Source organism: Salvelinus sp. IW2-2015, linkage group LG20 (genome assembly GCF_002910315.2).
Source record: "Salvelinus sp. IW2-2015 linkage group LG20, ASM291031v2, whole genome shotgun sequence".
Taxonomy (NCBI): Eukaryota; Metazoa; Chordata; class Actinopteri; order Salmoniformes; family Salmonidae; genus Salvelinus; species Salvelinus sp. IW2-2015.
The window spans coordinates 63,104,766-63,131,668 of record NC_036860.1 but is presented as its reverse complement, the minus strand read 5'-3'; the positions used below and the strand labels follow the sequence as shown (position 1 = coordinate 63,131,668).

At 42.3% G+C, this 26,903-nt stretch overlaps 2 protein-coding genes across 2 annotated transcripts in view; both read left to right on the top strand.

The window, feature by feature from the left end:
- Positions 1 to 2,821: 2,821 nt before the first annotated feature.
- On the top strand, positions 2,822 to 17,054 carry LOC111981014 (ADP-ribosylation factor-like protein 15). The gene is made up of 4 exons (XM_070449764.1): positions 2,822 to 2,949; positions 14,576 to 14,720; positions 15,044 to 15,103; positions 17,026 to 17,054. The coding sequence occupies exons 1-4, from the start codon at positions 2,896 to 2,898 to the stop codon at positions 17,052 to 17,054; spliced, it is 288 nt and encodes a 95-aa protein (XP_070305865.1). The 5' UTR covers positions 2,822 to 2,895.
- A 22-nt stretch (positions 17,055 to 17,076) lies between these two features.
- Positions 17,077 to 26,903, top strand: part of LOC139029547 (ADP-ribosylation factor-like protein 15) — a 54,419-nt gene continuing 44,592 nt past the window's right edge. The window contains exons 1-4 of the mRNA XM_070449763.1: positions 17,077 to 17,129; positions 23,257 to 23,358; positions 23,569 to 23,713; positions 24,036 to 24,096. Coding sequence (XP_070305864.1) covers positions 17,077 to 17,129; positions 23,257 to 23,358; positions 23,569 to 23,713; positions 24,036 to 24,096 — 361 coding nt within the window. The remainder of the gene's footprint in view (positions 17,130 to 23,256; positions 23,359 to 23,568; positions 23,714 to 24,035; positions 24,097 to 26,903) is intronic.

Genomic DNA, 26,903 nt, shown 5'->3' with positions numbered 1-26,903 from the left:
GGTATTAGGCCTACACAGGGCTGTTCCCAGATCTGTTTGTGTCACGCTGAACAATGACCACAGGAGTTGGCAAGACGACACAAACAGATCTGGGATCAGGCTAGTGATATTACTCTGAGTCTTCATGGAGAGGAACTGAACCCCACTAGACTACTTGACCAGAGGCAGTAAATACTGTAGTTAAATTAAAGATTAGCCACTCTCTCCAGTCAATTTTCCATAGACTGTGTAGAGGAAACACTTTATTGGAGCACAGCTGTTTTAATGGGGTAAAAACGGATCCACAGGAGATTTTTAGCTTAGATGGAATCGGTGGACCCGCTGCCCCTAACAGTTGGCACGGAGACGAGAGACCAATGTTTTGTTTAACTGGCAGTTGTGTTTTTTCAGAGAGCTGCGCTTCCTCCGCTATCAGAGATGGACGACACGGTGCGTGCTGCTTTTGTGTTTATTTTATTCACATTTTACAACTTCTTTCTTTGCACATCCTCGCTCCATTCCTTTCAATTGTTGTATTAGGGACACGGATTCAGTTCTGGGTTTGGCCTGACACAGTGTGTGCTATTCAAAAAAAGGCCTTTGAGAATGTTCTGCATTGTTATAATCTGACCTCACCTCGCAGAAGGAACAGGTCACCTCCATGAAAGAGGCTGTTGATTTCAGCTGTGCTCTTAAAACACAGTGTGCTTTTTATTCTCCGGTGGAAGAAATCAACATGATATTATCGATCCCCTTCATTTTTCTCGTTACGTGACAAACCGGTAGTATCGTTCAGTAGATGGGAGATTTTGTCCTGGCAAGGATAGACAACTAACTCTGCCCTTGATTGGGTCCCAAATAAAATCCTATTCCCTATATAGTGCACTACTATGGGCCCTGGTCAAAAGTAGTGCACTAAATAGGGAATAGTGTGCCATTTAGGTTGCAGACCATCTGTTTAACGCAGCTGGTCAGATGGTGACTTTTGACTCCTGAACAGATTCTAGTGTCCACAGTGACTGAATGACGGAGCAGGGCAATAGGACAAAATATCCGCACACAGTTGACGTCATGGCCTCACTTCACGCAGGCCTAGTTTTGTAACACAGATCTTGAAAATGATCAGAGATAGGCCAAACACATAGAGATCACAGCCATATAGCATGCATAAATGTAATCTAAATAAGCTATCTAAATATGGGTCTGGTATCATGTGGGGAATCAGTCACACCTTATAATTTCAATGGCAGTGTTTTCATTTGTTGCCAAAGCCTCTTGGGAAGATATCTGTGTACAGTAGGCTACATTGTCTGTTTACGAAATCTGCCTACTCTTGGTTATACTACATCCTGTTTGAGAAGTGAGGTCATTTTGGATCTAGTCTTAATTTCAGCTCTTTCTATGGATGGCATTAAGAACCACAGGTGTAAACAGTTCTGTTCTAGAGTCTCAAAGATTCCACTCTTTCTTTCCTCTCACTCATTAAGAAAATATGTAACTTCCTTGACTAGTGCATCTGTAGTCTCCTGGATCTGTCCTCTCTTGCCACTGGGCACAAACTGGTTGAATCGACGACGTCTCAATATAATCGTTCAACATATTGTGACGTGTGATCTATGTTGAAAATACAATGGATTTGAAAAAATGAATCAATGTAGTAAAACTGTTTTGAGGGTAACATTTTACTACAGGATTATGTCATCATGGTAACCAGATTTCAACAGATTTTATACAAGAATTGTCTATGTTGAATTTGTACCTTTTTAAAACAATGTCAGATCTTCAACGTTATATCCACTATTAAAAAAAGAAGCTGGGCAGCACCTACTGGAGATGTATCTATATACAGCTACCCTTTGGTCTCGCATCCAGGGTTTAACCAAGCCCATTTTAGCTATCATATTGTCACTTTCAAATGTGCTATCGTGAGAATGATTGTTGCGAGATCCCCACTTAAAAACAAAATAGATTCACTGTTGCTATCAAAGTCATTCTAAAGGGTAGGTGCAAATGAAATGTGATCATACTTTATTACTCATATCATCACGTTGCCCAACAAATATTATCCACATTGAAATGGTGTGGTGTACCCTCTTTTTCATAAGTCAGTCTGAGTTAGATATCCTTATAATACTAATTAAGCTTGGACTCATCCTTTTCTAAATTCACTCAAAGCATCATGGAAAATAGCCAGCCTATATGCCTCCCTTTTGTTGTCAGATTGGCTAGCAGCTAAGATAGTGTATTGGTGCGAGATGTGGAAACCAGTTTGTAAAACATTACCAAGACGAGTGAAAGGCTAGCCCATTGGTTCACATTCGTATGGAAAGGTTTTGAGGATAATAGTGTGAGACAGAGCTTGAGAGAACAGACAGCAAACATAATTAGCCTACCTTTCAGATCTGCTTTTAATAAACTCCTCTTCAGGGCCTTAGACTTTACCAGCTTTCTGCAGCTCAATGGAATCAGGGTTTGGAAGGACGTTTGACGTTTTCGCATGTTGACTGTATTATGAGGACCTTTTTGATCCTCAAACTAGACATGGATGTCTGACAGGGAAATGGAGCAATTGTCTGTGATCCGGTAGTCCAACCCTTTATAGATCAGACAGCCTAGCAGCCATACTGGCCCTTGCCTTCTCTGCTGCACCACCAGTGTCGTAACTGTCGTTTGATCTAAATGAGTGTGAACAGATGTCCTGTCTCTCCTATACTCTCTCTCTAGCCTCTATTTCCCAGATGAAGTTTCTGAGAGCTGCTGATTGGCTTCGTTGGATCATAACTCTGACTAGAGTCCTCTCCCTTTCCTCCTGCTGCTCTGTCGGTCTCTGTTTGGTCTTTCTCTCTGACTGTCCTCTGTCTGTTGCTGTCAGTGACTCGTTGGTTGTTGAGGAAAGCGCGTCTTTAGCCGTGGACAATGTCTGAGTGCATGCATCTCACCCTATGCATTTGCAGGATTGCCGCCTATACGGTAAGGACAATAACATGCGTCTTAAACATAATAGCTTTGAACGTATCTTCCTCCCTTTCTCCTGTCCTGTCTGTTGGTACGTTGATGATAAGTCTCTCCCTTTCTCCTGTCCTGTCTGTTGGTACGTTGACGATAAGTCTCATGTCAGTTTATAAGTTAGTGTGATTGGCTTCGTTGGATCATACAGTATATGGCCTCTTTCCTTCTGCCCCACCCTTGACGTATGTGTTGATTGTATAGGTCTGGGGTACTCAACTCTGACCCCACGAAGTCCGGAGCCTACTGGTTTCCTCTTCTTCCTGATCATTAATTTCACACACCTGGTGTCCCAGGTCTAAATCAGTCCCTAATTAGAGGGGAACAATGGAAAAAAATGCAGTGGAACTGGCTTTGAGGTCCAGAGTTGAGTTTGAGGGGTATAGGTGATTATACTTGCCTTATACTGTAACTAGAGAGAGCAGTTTGGGGTGAGGCAGAGACCAACCTCTGCTCCATGGCATCTCACCCTCTGCCTCCAGGCAGGTAGGCAGGATTCCAGAAGGCAACTCGAAACAGGTGTGCGGAGGCATGTTTATCTTCAGGAATGGCAGGAGTTTGGAATGTTTTGCTCAAGGACATGGGATGCGGAAGCTACCTGAACTCTGACATTTCAGCTGTGCTAGGGAAGAATGTTTTGATCTTAGGAGTCAGGAGACAATGTTACATTCTACTGCTGGTGATTTGACCTTAGGAATCAAATCAAATTGTATTAGTTACATGCGCCGAATACAACAGGTGTAGGTAGACCTTACAGTGAAATGCTTACTTATGTTGAGAACTTGAGAACTTTCAGAAGAAAGTTCTTTGTTTCCGGCCATTTTGAGCCTGTAATCGAACCCACAAATGCTGATACTCCAGATACTGAACTAGTCTAAAGAAGGCCAGTTTTATTGCTTCTTTAATCAGAACAACAGTTTTTAGCTGTGATAACGTAATTGCAAAAGGGTTTTCTAATGATCAATTAGCCTTTTAAAATGATAAACTTGGATTAGCTAACACAACGTGCCATTGGAACACAGGAGTGATGGTTGCTGATAATGGGCCTATGTAGATATTCCATAAAAAATCATCCGTTTCCAGCTACAATAGTCATTTACAACATTAACAATGTCTACACTGTATTTTTGATCAATTTTATGTTATTTTAATGGACCAAAAATGTGCTTTTCTGTCAAAAACAAGGACATTTCTAAGTGACCCCAAACTTTTGAACGGTAGTGTACATGTACATAGAGTTATTAACGTTACTATGCATAGATGATAACAGAGAGTAGCAGCGGTGTAAAAGAGGGGGCGAGGAGGGGGGGGGGGTAATGCAAATAGTCTGGGTAGCCATTTGATTAGCTATTCAGGAGTCTTATGGCTTGAGGGTAGAAGCTGTTTACAAGACTCTTGGACCTAGACTTGGCGCTCCGGTACCGCTTCCCGTGCGGTAGCAGAGAGAACAGTCTATGACTAGGGTGGCTGGAGTCTGACAATTTTTAGGGCCTTCCTCTGACACCGCCTTGTATAGAGGTCCTGGATGGCAGGAAGCTTGGCCCCAGTGATGTACTGGGCCGTACGCACTACCCTGTGTAGTGCCTTGTAGTGGGAGGCCGAGCAGTTGCCATACCAGGCAGTGATGCAACCAGTCAAGATGCTCTCGATGGTACAGCTGTAGAACCTTTTGAAGATCTGAAGACCCATGCCAAATCTTTTCAGTCTCCTGAGGGGGAATAGGTTTTGTCGTGGCCTCTTCACGACTGTCTTGGTGTGCTTGGACTATGTTAGTTTGTTGGTGATGTGGACACCAAGGAACTTGAAGCTCTCAACCTGCTCCACTGCAGCCACGTCACTGAGAATGGGGGCGTGCTCGGTCCTCTTTTTCCTGTAGTCCACAATCATCTCCTTTGTCTTGATCACATTGAGGGAGAGGTTGTTGTCCTGGCACCACATGGCCAGGTCTCTGACCTCCTCCCTATAGGCTGTCTCGTCATTGTCGGTGATCAGGCCTACCACTGTTGTCATCGGCAAACTTAATGATGGTGTTGGAGTCGTGACTGGCCGTGCAGTCATGAGTTAACAGGGAGTACAGGAGGGGACTGAGCACGCACCCCTGAGGGGCCCCTGTGTTGAGGATCATCGTGACGGATGTGTTGTTACCTACCCTTACCACCTGGGAGCAGCGCATCACGAAGTCCAGGATCCAGGAGACAATGCCTTATTCTACTGCTGGTGATTTGGTCTTAGGAGTCAGGAGATGATGCTGCATTCTACTGCTAGTGATTTAATCTTAGATTTGTGTTGGAGGAGCTAGAGTAATATGAGTGTGGTAGTTTGCAGGGCTGGTCTGTATATGTTCAGTATGAGGTTGCATTGTGACATGAAATCCAACCAACGTCAGTGTGGAAATATCTTAGATGTTGTGCTTAGACTGGACTCAGTAGTTATCAGATGTTCCTTGGCCAGTTGACCTATGAGAGATGTTGACCTATGAGAGATGTTGACCTATCAGCAAGCCTTCAGATGGGAAATATATCTGTTATACTGTTATTACAGTACACTGGCTGCTTAGTTTAGGCTACACTTTTCAGCAGATATGTTTGATTGGTTTTGAATGTGGCTCTGGTTAGCTAGGCCTAGGCTTTGTGATAAATAGGGCCCAGATTTGGTTGAGTCGCCAGGGCTCGTGGCTGTGGGTGTTAATGTCTGTCATTAGAGCACTTTGGTCTTTAGTTGGCGTGCTAATGGTGTTTAAAATAGCGTTGTTCTACCTGTCCTCCTCCGGAGGGGAAATGGGATCACCAGCACTTTGCTATAGAGGTCAGACATCTTAATTCAACAGCCTCAGAGATCTGTGCTCAATGAACTGGAACAAACAGATGGTGGGCTACTCAGAGACCGGACACATAGGCTACAGTAGGCCACTAGGTCTACGATGTAACAACAACATCGCGATACAGCAGGGAATTCAGCAGGGAAAGGCTTAAACTGTCAGTCGGAGCTTGAAATGGTGGGAAATATTTAAGCCTGTGGTCTCAAATCCCAACCCCTGTTAGGGCCTAGGCTCAGTGGTATGGTCCATCTAGCAACCTACAGTTGGTGGTTCAGTGGAGTGGTGATGTTTGGACTGGGGGAGAATGTTGAATATAGGCTACTGGGCTCCACCCGGCTCAATGCACTTCCTCACTTTGATAAAGCAGGATATGGCACCCCGGCCAGTCGGTCATTTCACCTCGCCTAGGGGAATAACCCACAGTTCAGTTGTTCAGCTGAGAATGACCATGCCTTTATTACCGCCATGGCAACCACCCCTAAGGCCTTCTGGGAAACGAGGGCCTTAACATTTTTACATGAACATTTTAGCCATTTAGCAGATACTCTTATCCAGAGCGACTTACAGGAGCAATTAGGGTTAAGTGCCTTTCTCGAGGGCACATTGGCTGATTTTTCCCCAAGTGGGCTCTGGGTTCAAACCAGTGACCATTCGGTTACTGGCCCAACGCCCTTAACCATTAGGCTACGAACCGCCCAAACAGGAGGCAATTAGAGAAAAACGATGTGGGAACGTGTGACCTTACTGGGTTGGAATGGGCCGATCTGAATGGTCCGTTTTGAGTTAAGATTGATTGATGTCCGCTTTGTGTTTCTCAGTGATCTGTGCCACTAACCAGGGTGGAGGTAGCCATGTTTACCGGACTTGTGTGGCTGTGGGAGAGAGTTGGGTGGAGGAGGTAGCCTGAATCCCATACTGACTGGTCATTACATTCATAAGRATATTTGAGACTTAATCGAAGGTTAATCCAACCCATGTCGTGAACAGCTTCTGATTTACTCATCTGATGAGCTTCAGATTTAGCTCAAGATTTACCCTCTCATGAACAGCATTCTGTGTGTTTTGGTTGGAATTTGTATTACGATCATAGATTAGCAGGCACTGAGCCTTCAGCCTTAGCTTAGACAGTCTGAATGCAGGGCCAGGGAGAAAAACGCACTGTAGGGTTGCATCCCAAATGGCATCCTATTCCCTATATATATAGTGCACTATTTTTGACCCGGGCCACCTAGAGTTCCATTTGGGTCGCACACTAGCTTTCTCTGCCAAACCAAACAGTCGGCCTCTGGGCTGTGGACAGCAGGGGACCACCTCACAGCTTAGCTCTTAGCAGAGTCCTAACCTCCTGAAATATGAAACAAATCCCTCCTGCTCTCTGTTGCATTAGCACTCTACTTTACCACTGTGTGGAGAGAGAGAGAGATTACTGAGAGGAGTAATGTGGGCTAATGTACTCATGTACACTTCTCCATGTCTCTTGGGTGAGATTGCGTAGTACTGTACAGACTTCCTGATTGTCTTGGGGTAGGGTATCTCTGAGATATCCTCTCTTTCAGGCAGGTGAGAAAGAAAGGCTTCTTTCTCGTAAAGATTCTAAAGGCTATAGATTAATATTGATGATGTGTCCATTGACAGAAGACCAGAAGGATCTAGACCCAGTATAGGTTGAAGTGCTTTATCCATCTCTGGTATGGTTTTCCATGTGGTTAGATTTGTGTCGTCTTTTTATTGTTTTCAAGCCCAATTGTGCACTTCCTCAGTTTAGTTGTTTGTCCCACTCTTTCTTTTCAACTTCCAATTCACAGTCCCGTGCCTGTTTCCTGTTGTTCCCCCTGTCCTGTCCAGCAGGCCGGGTTCTCTGGCCTTGGCTTGGCGCTGCCCACCATGGTGACCAGAATAGGGGGTACCTCGGTCACAGTGGGCAACTTCCTGTTGTGATTCTACACCCTTAGTTTTGCATTAGTGGTCCAGTCTGTTTCTGCTTCAGTATCTAGCCAACACCTCTCTTTGTTCACTCATTGCAGTCTATGGTTCATCGACAAACCAAACAACAAACTCCATGATGTATTATGAATAGTTGTCTGCTACAGCACAGACAGTACGGCGCCAGGCTAGTTCTGACTCAGTGATGCTCTTCCCCTACCTGCAATGTGTGGTGTTTGTTCAGTGGTAAACATGTAGTGCGTTATTAATGAGGCAAACTGAAACCTTCTTCACCTGCTATCTTTTCTATCAACACAAAGCGAACACATCTTTACATGATAAGGAAGTTTATTGGGTAATATATCGGACAAAGGTACAGTATCTTCCACATTCAGAGGGTGTGTGGGCGGGTGTAGAAAATGACCCACCAGCCACTACAAGAGTGAGCCTAAGTCTGGCTTTGCTGTATTAAAATCAAATCAAATGTTATTTGTCACATGCGCCGAATACAACAGATACAACCTTACCGTGAAATGCTTACGAGCCCTTAACCAACAATGCAGTTCAAGAAATAGAGTTAAGAAAATATTGACTAAATATAAAATAAAAAGTAACACAATAAAATAACAATAACAAGGCTATACAGGGGATACCGGTACCGAGTCAATGTGCGGGGGTACAGATTAGTTGAGGTAATTTATACATGTAGGTAGGGGTAAAGTGACTATGCATAGATGGGTGTAATTTGATTAATTGTTCAGCAGTCTTAGGTTCAACCTAACCAGCAAGGTGTCAGTATTTAATAACTAAAGAACAAAGTCCATTTCTGTTTGTCTTGGCATGGCACTGATTTCTTAAGACACTAGCTGCAAATGAGGACATGGGATGGGTAGCATTTCATTTTACAACTGCAATGTCATAGTTCCTAAAAACAAAGTTTAAGAGAAACTTGATTGCATAGGACAAAAAAAACTAACTTTAAAACCCAATGTTAGGCCTAAACAGATTTTATGAGCTAGGTCTGTTTTGATGTTGATTATGAAGTTTTGGAGAGCTCAGTCCCTGCCTGCAGTATGGTCGCTGTCTGTCCTCAAGGCAGCGTTTTTCTGTCAGTGAGGAGGTAAAAATGCTTCCATAACATAGCCTGGTGTCATCCGTGCCGATGACATGGAAGTAATCTCACACTCCTCCATTTCCTTCTTTCTGAGGGATTTTCAGAGCCAGCTAAGAATAGGCTAGATATGGCTCTCTCATGTCACAGCAAGCAGCCAGCTAAGAATAGGACAGAGACACAGCCGTGGGAGGTAGGGTTGTTGAAGGTGCTGCAGCACTTCCTGACAAATTTAAATGTTTCCAAAATGATGTATTTACTCCAGTCTAAACACTGACTGAATGTGGCCAGCACATGCACCAAATATCGAAGAGCTTGTTGTGTTGAGGTCATAGATATATAATCCATAGAACCCAGCTAACACATAACGTTCTGAGAACCATATGTTTTCTTAGAGTTTGGGGAGATCATTGTTGTCCTATTGTTATATAGTATACAACTTTCCCATAAAGTTTCCTACTGGTTTCCTCATGGTTCTATTTAAAGTAATGTTCTCAAATTGTTCCCAGAACATTAAGAAACAACGTTCTTCTGTTGGAATTGTTGTACTTCAGCATAACGCTTTCTACAGGTTTCTTCATGGTTCAATTTAAACTTTCCATAAAAACCACAACATTGGTAACATTCAATGAACTTTCTAAGAATGTTATTTTAAAACATATACATTTAATTCTCAGCATCAACAAAACTCTATCGTATATCTTGTTAACTGATCTTAATGAGTGCTTGATTCCTTTGAAAATGTCTGTTTGAATAAACTAAAATGAACAGTTTGTTTGTGTTAAAAAAACAGGGCATGCTAGCTTCCTGGTGGCACAGTGGACTAATTCCATTGATAAAGAGCAGAAGATTATATGCCACAATAAAAAAACAAATGTGTTTCCATGATTAATGCCTAAGCAAATTAATTTCCATGTGTCCTATCTGTGCTTGGAGTTCAAAACAGTTAACCCAAACTAAGTTAGCACTGTTTATTAAGTCTTATTGAAATGTTCTCAGAACGTTATTTAATTACCCTCAAATAACCTATCATTTCTGTTGTCAGAACTTTTAATAAAACCTTCCAGGAAAACTTTCAGAGAACCATAGAAAAATCACAAAAATGTACATTCCCAAAAAGTTTTAACTGTAAGGAAACTTATGGCTTCATTCCCAGAACCAAAAACGTACATTCCCACAACTTCCAATGAACCAAATGTGCTAGCTGGGAAGGGTTTCTGAACCTCACCCTGGTCATTTGACTGGTAAACTCATTGGTATGCTCAAAATGTCTCTCAGTCCTGACTTGAATAGACTACCACAGAATGAGTCATATTACCCATAAAACCTAGCTATCAAACAGGACATTTTTATTTTTCCCATAGTTATTTTTTATTTTTAGAAACACTTACAATAAGGGCTGTGTTTTGTGTAGGCTTTTGATAATCGTGTAAATCCCTAGGACAGGGGGACTTTTATCAATATATTTGCCTGTATTTACCCCCCCAAAATGAAATGCTAATTAACTGCTAATGTGGCAATCATAAAAAACTACAAATGCCATGATGCTCTGGACGAGACTGCCAAATCCAGGCAGAGGTAAGAATCTCTGGATTAACTATCTGTTAGTTAAATGTATACTGAACAAAAATATAAACGCAATAAGCAACAATTTCATTTGACTGAGTTCATATGAGGAAATCAGTCAATTGAAATAAATTCATTAGGCCCTAATCTATGGATTTCACATAACTGGGAATACATATATGCATCTGGTCACAGATACCTTTAAAAAATGGGGCTCACAATGGGCCTCAGGATCTCTTCATGGTATTATTTTCTATTCAAATTGTCATTGATAAAATGCAATTGTGTTCATTGCCTGCTAATACTATAACCCCACCTCCACCATGGTGCTCTCTGTTCACAAAGTTGACATCAGCAAACCGCTCGCCCACGCAACACCATACATGTGGTCTGCGGTTGTGAGGCTGGTTGGACATACTGCCAAGTTCTCTAAAATGACGTTGGCTTATGGTAGAGAAATGAACATTCCTGCAGTCAGCATGCCAATTGCACACTGGCATTGTGTTGTGACAAAACTGCACATTTTGGAGTGGCCTTTTTATTGTCCCCAGCACAAGGTGCACCTTTGTAATGATCATGCTCTTTAATCCGGTGGATAGATTATCTTGGCAAAGGATGTGTAACTCTGTGTTGTTGTATGTGTCGAACTGCTTTGCTTTATCTTGGCCAGGTCGCAGTTGTAAATGAGAACTTGTTCTCAACTAGCCTACCTGGTTAAGTAAAGGTGAAATAAAAAATAAAAGGAGAAACGCTCACTAACAGGGATGTAAACAAATACAGTACCAGTCCAAAGTTTGGACACCTACTCATTCCAGGGTTTTTCTTTATTTTTACTATGTTCTACATTGTAAAATAATAGTGAAGACATCAAAACTATGAAATTACACATGAAATCATGTATTAACCAAAAAAGTGTTAAACAAATCAAAATATTTTTTAGATTTGAGATTCTTCAAAGTAGCCACCCTTTGCCTTGATGACAGCTTTGCACACTTTTGGCATTCTCTCAACCAGCTTCCAGAGGTAGTGACCTGGAATGCATGTCAATTAACAGGTGTGCCTTGTTAAACATTCATTTGTGGAATTTATTTCCTTAATGCGTATGAGCCAATCAATTGTGTTGTGACAAGGTAGGGGTGGTATACAGAAGATAGCCCTATTTATTAAAAGACCAAGTCCATATTATGGCAAGAACAGCTCAAATACCAAAGATAAATGACAGTCCATTACTTTACTTTAAGACATGAAGGTCAATCTGGAACATTTTAAGAACTTTGAACGTTTCTTCAAGTGCAGTCGCAAAAACCATCAAGCGGTATGATGAAACTGGCTCTCAGGAGGACCGCCACAGGAAAGGAAGACCCAGAGTTATCTCTGCTGTAGAGGATAAGTTCATTAGTTACCAGCCTCAGAAATTGCAGCGCAAATAAATGCTTCACAGAGTTCAAGTAACAAACACATCTCAACATCAACTGTTCAGAGGAGACTGCATGAATCAGGCCTTCATGGTCAAATTGCTTCAAAGTAACCACTACTAAAGGACACCAATAATAATAAGATACTTGCTTGGGACAGGAAACACAAGCGATGGACATTAGACCGGTAGAAATCTGTCCTTAGGTCTGAGTCCAAATTTGAGACTTTTGGTTCCGACCGCTGTGTCTTTTTGAGACGCAGAGTAGGTGAACGGATGATCTCTGCATGTGTGGTTCCCACCGTGAAGCATGGAGGAGGAGGAGGTGTGCTGGTGTGCTTTGCTGGTGACACTGTCTGATTTATTTTGAATTCTGAAGAATTCAGCATTCTCTGCAGCAATATGCCATCCCATCTGGTTTGCGCTTAGTGGTACTATAATGTATTTTTCAACAGGACAATGACCCATCACATCTCCAGGCTGTGTAAGGGCTATTTGACCAAGAAGTAGAGTGATGGAGTGCTGCATCAGATGACCTGGCGTCCACAATCACCCGACCTCAACCCAATATAGATGGTTTGGGATGAGTTGGACCTCCGAGTGAAGGAAAAGCAGCCAACAAGTCCTCAGCATATGTGGGAACTCCTTCAAGACTGTTGGAAAAGCATTCCATGTGAAGCTAGTTGAGAGAATGCCAAAAGTGTGCAAAGCTGTCATCAAGGCAAAGAATGACCAGTCTGGTATTGGGCTAGTGGAGCTTGGTCATCTAATCTTGTAGGCTATTGAAATTCTCCGTCAGAGAAAGCGAAAAAATTGACATGGGCAGTAGTGAAGGAACTTGCTGGCACATGCCACCTGGTGGTGGAGTTGAAATAATGAACAAATTCACAAGATGGACTTTTTAACTAATTCCGGGTAGTTGAGGATCAGAATTTGTCTAGTTTTGAATTTTTAGTTTTATTTGTTCTGAAAACGGTAGTATTGTCAACCATCTCGTGTCTGCTTTGTAACAAGGTGATTTAGTCCTACGTCATGAGAGCTGAGCAGCCTGCCATCTTATTTAGAACTACTTTAGAAACATGGCATATTTAGGAGATTATGTGCCAGACTGGTCCTGCCATCACCCATCTCATAATAGTGATGTGAGGAAAAAGCACTATACACTGAGTATACTACATATTAGGATTAGCTTCCTAATATTAAGTATTAAAAATTATTAAAACAGCAGTGTTGCAGTTCTTGACACAAACCGGTGCACCTGGCACCTACCAGACCTCGTTCACAGACACTTCGATCTTCTGTCTTGTCCATTCTCCCTCTGAATGGCACACATACACAATCCATGTCTCAAGGCTTAAAAATCCTTCTATAACCTGTCTCCTCCCCTTCATCTACGCTGATTGAAGTGGATTTAACAGGTGACATCAATAAGGGATCATAGTTTTTACCTGGATTCACCTGGTCAGTCTATGTCATGGAAAGATCAAGTGTTCCTAATGTTTTGTATACTCAGTGTATGCTGCCACAGTGCCTATCATCACCACCAGAAGGCAGTCTCTTCCCATGTAATGGTGTAGTAGTCAATGGGTGGAGTACACTGTCCCTGAGTCTGTGCTGTTATCACTCATAGTCTGAGAATGGTATACCGATGTCGACTTTCTAAATCTCAACCTGACCTACCTTTTTTTCTGTTCCTGTGTATGTAATGTTAAGATCAATTTGTTTAAGCTGCTATTTCAGACTCTGCTAGGCTACACACACAGGTCTGTAATTGGTACCAATGAGGAACATGTTTATCCGGTGCAACACCTGTGCAACATGAAAGGCTTGTCTTGTCTTATCTCCTTCCGCAGGGGAGATCAGTGGGCTATTGTTTATATAGAGCAGCGCATGCTACTGGTTCGAGCTGAGCTTACAGTTTTACATGTGATGTTTCTTCTATGAGCAGCAGACTCTGCTTAGCTGACCAGACCCATGTCATTTCCTTTATCAGCACCCAGATAAAGGTGAGGGACCTGGGATCTGTTTCTACTAAACGGACCAGAGACCGGGTGCACATTGCTTGTTGTGTAGAAACATGACATAACCACCATGGGGCCCTTACTGTGTGTGAGACTGTGTGTGTGAGACCATGACCAGCTTCCCTGGTTTCAATAGGAGGTTTCAATAGGAGGCCCCTATTGAGGATTCTTTGATCTTCCATGTTGACGGAGAAACAGTCCCTCAATGACTTGGACCATGTTGCATAACACATCTGGARGTTCACATTCACTCACAACATCCTGTACTAATACTATGGTACCTCAATGCATCCTCTCTTAGCACACTGGCTATATAAGTTCAAAGACGTGTGGTGTGTCACAGGATTGCGTGTGTCACAGAATTGAAATGAAAGCGAAGAGGAGAGAGGACTTTTTCTTCTTCTTTTTTTCCTCTCCTCTCCAGATCTGACATGATCTTTGGCTGGAAACAGATGGCGTTAACAGATGTGATCCTGCCCGACATCTCCAGAGTGGCGAGTGGCGTACTCGGTCACAGAGTAGATCAGTGGGTGTAGAATCCAAACACGAAAACACAGATTCCACAGATACTCTAGCTCTGCTCTAGCTCTGGCCATCAGACCTGTTATTACTCTAACTCTGCAGCCCTTCTCTCCACCCCTCCACCCCATCTTCACTATCTTTTTATCTCTCTTTCCCACTCTCTCTTTCACTCTGTGTCCCTCTTCTCTTCATCCATTTCTCTCTTCTACCTCCAGTGTTTCAGGACACTGTGCTGTAAAGGACCACCCTCTCCCAGACCAGAGTATGACCTGGTGTGTATTGGACTCACAGGCTCGGGGAAGACCAGTCTACTGTCCAGACTCTGCAGTGAAGCCACAGGCAACATCGGGCCAACTACGGGTGAGACTCGCTTCACCAGAAGAAATCACTTTTCAAGTCCAAATGCTCTTTACACAGTTAGGCCTATATCACTTTTTTTTTGTTGCAGTACAGCGTTCAAGTATACCATGCACTGAAACATTTAAGCTTCATTAGTTAAGTGGTGAGCCTTCAGACATTTTCCCTACCTGCTGAAAGAACAGAATTATAAGCCTTTCACAACTCATACATGTGCTTTAGGCCTACATGTGTTGAAGACGTGCTGAATACCTTTCTCTTGCCTCTTATTAAGCAAGGTCTGCCATATCTCTGTGTGAAGCTTTACATGTCATTCTGTTTTCTAGGTTTTAGCATCAAAGCTGTTCCATTCCAGAATGCCATTCTAAACGTGAAGGAACTCGGAGGTAATTCCTTCACTTATTTTCGTTCATGATGGAAACACATTGTTCCAGTTGTTGGGGTACTCAAGTTTTCTAGTTCAGTGGGCAAAACGATTTTGAAAAGTATTGGGTCGTATTGTTGGACAAGTATAGATGGGACTTCCTCCGTTTCAAAAAGTTTTCTCCCATTCCGTGCTAACTGAACATAACCCTGGCTATACACACTCCAGCAATATCAGAATATCCCCATATACAGTTGAAGTCGGAAGTTTACGTACACCTTAGCCAAATACATTTAAACTCAGTTTTTCACAATTCCTGACATTTAATCAGAGTAAAAATTCCCTGTCTTAGGTCAGTTAGGATCACCACTTTATTTTAAGAATGTGAAATGTCAGAATAATAGTAGAGTGAAAGATTTATTTCAGCTTTTATTTCTTTCATCACATTCCCAGTGGGTCAGAAGTTTRCATACACTCAATTTGTATATGGTAGCATTCCCTTTAAATTGTTTAACTTGGGTCAAATGTTTCAGTTAGCCTTCCACAAGTTCCCCACAATAAATTGGGTGAATTTTGGCCCATTCCTCCTGACAGAGCTGGTGGAACTGAGTCAGGTTTGTAGGCCTCCTTGCTCGCACAGCTTTTTCAGTTCTGCCCACACATTTTCTATAGGTTTGAGGTCAGGCTTTGTGATGGCCACTCCAATACCTTGACTTTGTTGTCCTGAAGCCATTTTGCCACAACTTTGGAAGTATGCTTGGGTCATTGTCCATTTGGAAGACCCATTTGCGACCAAGCTTTAACTTCCTGACAGATGTCTTGAGATGTTGCTTCAATATATCCACATAATTTTCCTGCCTCGTGATGCCATCTATTTTGTGAAGTGCATCAGTCCCTCCTGCAGCAAAGCACCCCCACAACATGATGCTGCCATCCCCGTGCTTCACGGTTGGGATGGTGTTCTTTGGCTTGCAGGCCTCCCCCTTTCCTCCAAGCATAACGATGGTCATTATGGCCAAACAGTTCATTTTTGTTTCATCAGACCAGAGGAAATTTCTCCAAAAAGTACGATATTTGTCCCCATGTGCAGTTGCAAACCGTAGTCTGGCTTATTTTATGGCAGTTTTGGAGCAGTGGTTCTTCCTTGCTGAGCGGCCTTTCAGGTTATGTCAATATAGGATACTTTTGTAACCGTTTCCTCCAGCATCTTCACAAGGTCCTTTGGTGCTGTTCTGGGATTGATTTGCACTTTCGCACCAAATTACGTTCATCTCTAGTAGACAGAATGCGTCTCCTTCCTGAGCGGTATGACGACTGCGTGGTCCCATGGTGTTTATACTTGCGTACTATTGTTTGTACAGATGAACGTGGTACCTTCAGGCGTTGGAAATTGCTCCCAAGGATGAACCAGACTTGTGAGGTCTACAATTGTTTTTCTGAGGTCTTGGCTGATTTCTATTGATTTTCCCATGATGATCAGCCAAGAGGCACTGAGTTTGAAGGTAGGCCTTGCAATACATCCACAGGTACACCTCCAATTGACTCAAATTATGTCAATTAGCCTAACAGAAGCTTCTAAAGCCATGACATAATTTTCTGGAATTTTCCAAGCTGTTTAAAGGCACAGTCAACTTAGTGTATGTAAACTTCTGACCCACTGGAATTGTGGGTAGATGTCCTAACCGACTTGCCAAAACTATAGTTTGTTTACAATAAATTTTTGGAGCGGTTGAAAAATTAGTTTTAATGACTCCAACCTAAGTGTATATAAACTTCTGACTTCAACTGTATACAAACCCCAAAGACATCTAAAACAATGTTAATACATTTTTCCTTGGCTAGCTGAATGTTAGAGTCCCCTAAGATAGTAAATGTTATCGAGACCTTGAATGACACACATCCTGCATAGAGATGAGTCATCGTTATCTCTCCACTTTAATGCAGAAAGCAACGTGTCGGATAGACGCAAATGAAGTAGCTAACACGTTCACTAAAATGTCACTCGCCCACTGGGTGTGCAACTCTGTGGGTCAGAGAGGCAGTAAAGTGTAAGTCCTTTCTGTGTTTGTTTGTATGTGTGTGTGGGGAGTGGGCCACATGACATCATTGGTGCGGACAGGGACTCTCCCTAAGTTCCAGACAGGGTTCCCCTAGCTGCTGTTCTGAATCCACGTCCCAAATACCACCCTATTCCCTATTTAGAGCCGTACTTTTGACCAGGTAGAAAGTCATGTATTTTATTTAACCTTGATATAACTAGGCAAGTCAGTTAAGAACAAATTCTTATTTACAATGATGGCCCGGCCAAACTCGGACGACGTAGGGCCAATTGTGCGCCGCCCTATGGGACTCCCAATCACCCTATTCCCAATTTGGAAGCTACCTGAGGCTGGGAACATTCAGCCTCTCATCCGGCAGTTAAGAGCTGGAGACCGACAGCCCAAAAAGGACTGTTACCTACATGTTGCAGGTAGTAACAGTCCATCAAGGTAACAGTCCATCAAAGTAACAGTTCATAAATTTGGAAAAAACTATCAAAGTCGCACACTTTGTAATCGGTGTATTTGGCCTACTCCAAAAAAAATTTCCTGTAGGGACCAAACCGATGTTTCGAAGAAGGCATGTGCTGAAATGTTAAGGAAAAGACCCACCATAATGAATGTCTGCCGGCCGATGTCAGAGGCGGATGTGGTCGATAGGATGGTCACCTGCTGCTTTTAACCGATCTTGTGAGAGCTCAGTCCCTGCCTGCAGTATGGTCGCTGTCTGTCCTCAAGGCAGCGTTTTCTGTCAGTGAGGAGGTAAAAAATGCTTCCATAACATAGCCTGGTGTCATCCGTGCCGATGACATGGAGTAATCTCACACTCCTCCATTTCCTTCTTTCTGAGGGATTTTCAGAGCAGCTAAGAATAGGCTAGATATGGCTCTCTCATGTCACAGCAAGCAGCAGCTAAGAATTAGGAAGAGACACAGCCGTGGGAGGTAGGGTTGTTGAAGGTGCTGCAGCACTTCCTGACAAATTTAAATGTTTCCAAAATGATGTTATTTACTCCAGTCTAAACACTGACTGAATGTGGCCAGCACATGCACCAAATATCGAAGAGCTTGTTGTGTTGAGTCATGATATATAATCCATAGAACCCAGCTACACAATAACGTTCTGAGAACCATATGTTTTCTTAGAGTTTGGGGGAGATCATTGTTGTCCTATTGTTATATAGTACAACTTTCCCATAAAGTTTCCTACTGGTTTCCTCATGGTTCTATTTAAAGTAATGTTCTCAAATTGTTCCCAGAACATTAAGAAACAACGTTCTTCTGTTGGAATTGTTGTACTTCAGCATAACGCTTTCTACAGGTTTCTTCATGGTTCAATTTAAACTTTCCATTAAAACCACAACATTGGTAACATTCAATGAACTTTCTAAGAATGTTATTTTAAAACATATACATTTAATTCTCAGCATCAACAAAACTCTATCGTATATCTTGTTAACTGATCTTAATGAGTGCTTGATTCCTTTGAAAATGTCTGTTTGAATAAACTAAAATGAACAGTTTGTTTGTGTTAAAAAAACAGGGCATGCTAGCTTCTGGTGGCACAGTGGACTAATTCCATTGATAAAGAGCAGAAGATTATATGCCACAATAAAAAAACATGTGTTTCCATGATTAATGCCTAAGCAAATTTAATTTCCATGTGTCCTATCTGTGCTTGGAGTTCAAACAGTTAACCCAAACTAAGTTAGCACTGTTTTATTAGTCTTATTGAAATGTTCTCAGAACGTTATTTAATTACCCTCAAATAACCTATCATTTCTGTTGTCAGAACTTTTAATAAACCTTCACAGAAAACTTTCAGAGAACCATAGAAAAATCACAAAATGTACATTCCCAAAAAGTTTTAACTGTAAGGAAACTTAGGGCTTCATTCCCAGAACCAAAAACGTACATTCCCACAACTTCCAATGAACAACAATGTGCTAGCTGGGAAGGGTTTCTGAACCTCACCCTGGTCATTTGACTGGTAAACTCATTGGTATGCTCAAATGTCTCTCAGTCCTGACTTGAATAGACTACCACAGAATGAGTCATATTACCCATAAAACCTAGCTATCAAACAGGACATTTTTATTTTTCCCATAGTTTATTTTATTTTTAGAAACACTTACAATAAGGGCTGTGTTTTGTGTAGGCTTTTGATAATCGTGTAAATCCCTAGGACAGGGGGACTTTTATCAATATATTTGCCTGTATTTACCCCCCAAAATGAAATGCTAATTAACTGCTAATGTGGCAATCAAAAAAACTACAAATGCATGATGCTCTGGACGAGACTGCAATCCAGGCAGAGGTAAGAATCTCTGGATTAACTATCTGTTAGTTAAATGTATACTGAACAAAAATAAATAAACGCAATAAGCAACAATTTCATTTGACTGAGTTCATATGAGGAAATCAGTCAATTGAAATAAATTCATTAGGCCCTAATCTATGGATTTCAACATAACTGGGAATACATATATGCATCTGGTCACAGATACCTTAAAAAATGGGCTCACAATGGGCCTCAGGATCTCTTCATGTATTATTTTCTATTCAAATTGTCTTGATAAAATGCAATTGTGTTCATTGCCTGCTAATACTATAACCCCACCTCCACCATGGTGCTCTCTGTTCACAAAGTTGACATCAGCAAACCGCTCGCCCAGCAACACCATACATGTGGTCTGCGGTTGTGAGGCTGGTTGGACATACTGCCAGTTCTCTAAAATGACGTTGGCTTATGGTAGAGAAATGAACATTCCTGCAGTCAGCATGCCAATTGCACACTGGCATTGTGTTGTGACAAAACTGCACATTTTGGAGTGGCCTTTTATTGTCCCCAGCACAAGGTGCACCTTTGTAATGATCATGCTCTTTAATCCGGTGGATAGATTATCTTGGCAAAGGATGTGTAACTCTGTGTTGTTGTATGTGTCGAACTGCTTTGCTTTATCTTGGCCAGGTCGCAGTTGTAAATGAGAACTTGTTCTCAACTAGCCTACCTGGTTAAGTAAAGGTGAAATAAAAAATAAAAGGGAAAACGCTCACTAACAGGGATGTAAACAAATACAGTACCAGTCCAAAGTTTGGACACCTACTCATTCCAGGGTTTTTCTTTATTTTTACTATGTTCTACATTGTAAAATAATAGTGAAGACATCAAAACTATGAAATTACACATGAAATCATGTATTAACCAAAAAAGTGTTAAACAAATCAAAATATTTTTTAGATTTGAGATTCTTCAAAGTAGCCACCCTTTGCCTTGATGACAGCTTTGCACACTTTTGGCATTCTCTCTCAACAGCTTCAGAGGTAGTGACCTGGAATGCATGTCAATAAACAGGTGTGCCTTGTTAAACATTCATTTGTGGAATTTATTTCCTTAATGCGTATGAGCCAATCAATTGTGTTGTGACAAGGTAGGGGTGTATACAGAAGATAGCCCTATTTATTAAAAGACCAAGTCCATATTATGGCAAAGACAGCTCAAATACCAAAGATAAAGACAGTCCATTACTTTACTTTAAGACATGAAGGTCAATCTGGAACATTTTAAGAACTTTGAACGTTTCTTCAAGTGCAGTCGCAAAAACCATCAAGCGGTATGATGAAACTGGCTCTCAGGAGGACCGCCACAGGAAAGGAAGACCCAGAGTTATCTCTGCTGTAGAGGATAAGTTCATTAGTTACCAGCCTCGAAATTGCAGCGCAAATAATGCTTCACAGAGTTCAAGTAACAAACACATCTCAACATCAACTGTTCAGAGGAGACTGCATGAATCAGGCCTTCATGGTCAAATTGCTTCAAAGTAACCACTACTAAAGGACACCAATAATAATAAGATACTTGCTTGGGACAGGAAACACAAGCGATGGACATTAGACGCGGTAGAAATCTGTCCTTAGGTCTGAGTCCAAATTTGAACTTTTGGTTCCGACCGCTGTGTCTTTTTGAGACGCAGAGTAGGTGAACGGATGATCTCTGCATGTGTGGTTCCCACCGTGAAGCATGGAGGAGGAGGAGGTGTGCTGGTGTGCTTTGCTGGTGACACTGTCTGATTTATTTTGAATTCTGAAGAATTCAGCATTCTCTGCAGCAATATGCCATCCCATCTGTTTGCGCTTAGTGGTACTATAATGTATTTTTCAACAGGACAATGACCCATCACATCTCCAGGCTGTGTAAGGGCTATTTGACCAAGAAGTAGAGTGATGGAGTGCTGCATCAGATGACCTGGCGTCCACAACACCCGACCTCAACCCAATATAGATGGTTTGGGATGAGTTGGACCTCCGAGTGAAGGAAAGAGCCCAACAAGTCCTCAGCAATGTGGGAACTCCTTCAAGACTGTTGGAAAAGCATTCCATGTGAAGCTAGTTGAGGAATGCCAAAAGTGTGCAAAGCTGTCATCAAGGCAAAGAATGACCAGTCTGGTATTGGGCTAGTGGAGCTTGGTCATCTAATCTTGTAGGCTATTGAAATTCTCCGTCAGAGAAAGCGAAAAATTACATGGGCAGTAGTGAAGGAACTTGCTGGCACATGCCACCTGGTGGTGGAGTTGAAATAATGAACAAATTCACAAGATGGACTTTTTAACTAATTCCGGGTAGTTGAGGATCAGAATTTGTCTAGTTTTGAATTTTAGTTTTATTTGTTTCTGAAAACGGTAGTATTGTCAACCATCTCGTGTCTGCTTTGTACAAAGGTGATTTAGTCCTACGTCATGAGAGCTGAGCAGCCTGCCATCTTATTTAGAACTACTTTAGAAACATGGCATATTTAGGAGATTATGTGCCAGATGGTCCTGCCATCACCCATCTCATAATAGTGATGTGAGGAAAAAGCACTAATCACTGAGTATACTACATATTAGGATTAGCTCCCTAATATTAAGTATTAAAAATTATTAAAACAGCAGTGTTGCAGTTCTTGACACAAACCGGTGCACCTGGCACCTACCAGACCTCGTTCACAGACACTTCGATTTCTGTCTTGTCCATTCTCCCTCTGAATGGCACACATACACAATCCATGTCTCAAGGCTTAAAAATCCTTCTATAACCTGTCTCCTCCCTTCATCTACGCTGATTGAAGTGGATTTAAACAGGTGACATCAATAAGGGATCATAGTTTTTACCTGGATTCACCTGGTCAGTCTATGTCATGGAAAGATCAAGTGTTTCCTAATGTTTTGTATACTCAGTGTATGCTGCCACAGTGCCTATCATCACCACCAGAAGGCAGTCTCTTCCCATGTATGGTGTAGTAGTCAATGGGTGGAGTACACTGTCCCTGAGTCTGTGCTGTATCACTCATAGTCTGAGAATGGTATACCGATGTCGACTTTCTAAATCTCAACCTGACCTACCTTTTTTTCTGTTCCTGTGTATGTAATGTTAAGATCAATTTGTTTTAAGCTGCTATTTCAGACTCTGCTAGGCTACACACACAGGTCTGTAATTGGTACCAATGAGGAACATGTTTACCGGTGCAACACCTGTGCAACATGAAAGGCTTGTCTTGTCTTATCTCCTTCCGCAGGGGAGATCAGTGGGCTATTGTTATATAGAGCAGCGCATGCTACTGGTTCGAGCTGAGCTTACAGTTTTACATGTGATGTTTCTTCTATGAGCAGCAGACTCTGCTTAGCTGACAGACCCATGTCATTCCTTTATCAGCACCAGATAAAGGTGAGGGACCTGGGATCTGTTTCTACTAAACGGACCAGAGACCGGGTGCACATTGCTTGTTGTGTAGAAACATGACATAACCACCATGGGGCCCTTACTGTGTGTGAGACTGTGTGTGTGAGACCATGACCAGCTTCCCTGGTTTCAATAGGAGGTTTCAATAGGAGGCCCTATTGAGGATTCTTTGATCTTCCATGTTGACGGAGAAACAGTCCCTCAATGACTTGGACCATGTTGCATAACACATCTGGAAGTTCACATTCACTCACAACATCCTGTACTAATACTATGGTACCTCAATGCTCCTCTCTTAGCACACTGGCTATTAAGTTCAAAGACGTGTGGTGTGTCACAGGATTGCGTGTGTCACAGAATTGAAATGAAAGGAGAGGAGAGAGGACTTTTTCTTCTTCTTTTTTTCCTCTCCTCTCCAGATCTGACATGATCTTTGGCTGGAAACAGATGGCGTTAACAGATGTGATCCTGCCCGACATCTCCAGATTGGCGAGTGGCGTACTCGGTCCAAGAGTAGATCAGTGGGTGTAGAATCCAAACACGAAAACACAGATTCCACAGATACTCTAGCTCTGCTCTAGCTCTGGCCATCAGACCTGTTATTACTCTAACTCTGCAGCCCTTCTCTCCACCCCTCCACCCCATCTTCACTATCTTTTTATCTCTCTTTCCCACTCTCTCTTTCACTCTGTGTCCCTCTTCTCTTCATCCTTTCTCTCTTCTACCTCCAGTGTTTCAGGACACTGTGCTGTAAAGGACCACCCTCTCCCAGACCAGAGTATGACCTGGTGTGTATTGGACTCACAGGCTCGGGGAAGACCAGTCTACTGTCCAGACTCTGCAGTGAAGCCACAGGCAACATCGGGCCAACTACGGGTGAGACTCGCTTCACCAAGAAGAAATCACTTTTCAAGTCCAAATGCTCTTTACACAGTTAGGCCTATATCACTTTTTTTTTTGTTGCAGTACAGCGTTCAAGTATACCATGCACTGAAACATTTAAGCTTCATTAGTTAAGTGGTGAGCTTCAGACATTTTCCCTACCTGCTGAAGAACAGAATTATAAGCCTTTCACAACTCATACATGTGCTTTAGGCCTACATGTGTTGAAGACGTGCTGAATACCTTCTCTTGCCTCTTATTAAGCAAGGTCTGCCATATCTCTGTGTGAAGCTTTACATGTCATTCTGTTTTCTAGGTTTTTAGCATCAAAGCTGTTCCATTCCAGAATGCCATTCTAAACGTGAAGGAACTCGGAGGTAATTCCTTCACTTATTTTCGTTCATGATGGAAACACATTGTTCCAGTTGTTGGGGTACTCAAGTTTTCTAGTTCAGTGGGCAAAACGATTTTGAAAGTATTGGGTTCGATTGTTGGACAAGTATAGATGGGACTTCCTCCGTTTCAAAAAGTTTTCTCCCATTCCGTGCTAACTGAACATAACCCTGGCTATACACACTCCAGCAATATCAGAATATCCCCATAACAGTTGAAGTCGGAAGTTTACGTACACCTTAGCAAAATACATTTAAACTCAGTTTTTCACAATTCCTGACATTTAATCAGAGTAAAAATTCCCTGTCTTAGGTCAGTTAGGATCACCACTTTATTTTAAGAATGTGAAATGTCAGAATAATAGTAGAGTGAAAGATTTATTTCAGCTTTTATTTCTTTCATCACATTCCCAGTGGGTCAGAAGTTTACATACACTCAATTTGTATATGGTAGCATTCCCTTTAAATTGTTTAACTTGGGTCAAATGTTTCAGTTAGCCTTCCACAAGCTTCCCACAATAAATTGGGTGAATTTTGGCCCATTCCTCCTGACAGAGCTGGTGGAACTGAGTCAGGTTTGTAGGCCTCCTTGCTCGCAACGCTTTTTCAGTTCTGCCCACACATTTTCTATAGGTTTGAGGTCAGGGCTTTGTGATGGCACTCCAATACCTTGACTTTGTTGTCCTGAAGCCATTTTGCCACAACTTTGGAAGTATGCTTGGGGTCATTGTCCATTTGGAAGACCCATTTGCGACCAAGCTTTAACTTCCTGACAGATGTCTTGAGATGTTGCTTCAATATATCCACATAATTTTCCTGCCTCGTGATGCCATCTATTTTGTGAAGTGCATCAGTCCCTCCTGCAGCAAAGCACCCCCACAACATGATGCTGCCATCCCCGTGCTTCACGGTTGGGATGGTGTTCTTTGGCTTGCAGGCCTCCCCCTTTTTCCTCCAAGCATAACGATGGTCATTATGGCCAAACAGTTCTATTTTTGTTTCATCAGACCAGAAAATTTCTCCAAAAAGTACGATATTTGTCCCCATGTGCAGTTGCAAACCGTAGTCTGGCTTATTTTATGGCAGTTTTGGAGCAGTGGCTTCTTCCTTGCTGAGCGGCCTTTCAGGTTATGTCAATATAGGATACTTTTGTAACCGTTTCCTCCAGCATTTCACAAGGTCCTTTGGTGCTGTTTCTGGGATTGATTTGCACTTTTCGCACAAATTACGTTCATCTCTAGTAGACAGAATGCGTCTCCTTCCTGAGCGGTATGACGACTGCGTGGTCCCATGGTGTTTATACTTGCGTACTATGTTTGTACAGATGAACGTGGTACCTTCAGGCGTTTGGAAATTGCTCCCAAGATGACCACTTGTGGAGGTCTACATTGTTTTTCTGAGGTCTTGGCTGATTTCTATTGATTTTCCCATGATGTCAAGCCAAGAGGCACTGAGTTTGAAGGTAGGCCTTGCAATACATCACAGGTACACTCCCAATTGACTCAAATTATGTCAATTAGCCTAACAGAAGCTTCTAAAGCCATGACATAATTTTCTGGAATTTTCCAAGCTGTTTAAAGGCACAGTCAACTTAGTGTATGTAAACTTCTGACCCACTGGAATTGTGGGTGATGTCCTAACCGACTTGCCAAAACTATAGTTTGTTTACATAAATTTTTGGAGCGGTTGAAAAATTAGTTTTAATGACTCCAACCTAAGTGTATATAAACTTCTGACTTCAACTGTATACACCCCCAAAGACATCTAAAACAAGTTAATACATTTTTCCTTGGCTAGCTGAATGTTAGAGTCCCCTAAGATAGTAAATGTTATCGAGACCTTGAATGACACACATCCTGCATAGAGATGAGTCATGGTTATCTCTCCACTTTAATGCAGAAAGCAACGTGTCGGATAGACGCAAATGAAGTAGCTAACACGTTCACTAAAATGTCATCGCCCACTGGGTGTGCAACTCTGTGGGTCAGAGAGGCAGTAAAGTGTAAGTCCTTTCTGTGTTTGTTTGTATGTGTGTGTGGGGAGTGGGCCACATGACATCATTGGTGCGGACAGGGACTCTCCCTAAGTTCCAGACAGGGTTCCCCTAGCTGCTGTTCTGAATCCACGTCCCAAATACCACCCTATTCCCTATTTAGGCCGAACTTTTGACCAGGTAGAAAGTCATGTATTTTATTTACCTTGATATAACTAGGCAAGTCAGTTAAGAACAAATTCTTATTTACAATGATGGCCCGGCCAAACTCGGACGACGTAGGGCCAATTGTGCGCCGCCCTATGGGACTCCCAATCACCCTATTCCAAATTTGGAAGCTACTGAGGCTGGGAACATTCAGCCTCTCATCCGGCAGTTAAGACTGGAGACCGACAGCCCAAAAAGGACTGTTACCTACATGTTGCAGGTAGTAACAGTCCATCAAGGTAACAGTCCATCAAAGTAACAGTTCATAAATTTGGAAAAAACTATCAAGTCGCACACTTTGTAATCGGTGTATTTGGCCTACTCCAAAAAATTTTTCCTGTAGGGACCAAACCGATGTTTCGAAGAAGGCATGTGCTGAAATGTTAAGGAAAAGACCACCATAATGAATGTCTGCCGGCCGATGTCAGAGGCGGATGTGGTCGATAGGATGGTCACCTGCTGCTTTTAACCGATCGTCGGGGGTCTGTTTTTCTCTTTTAGTTCGTATATCGGGGGGGGGGGGGGGGGGGGGGGTTCTGTTTAGTCTTTTTAGTTCCGTCACTAAATAATGAATCATTGTGGTGTCTCTGGG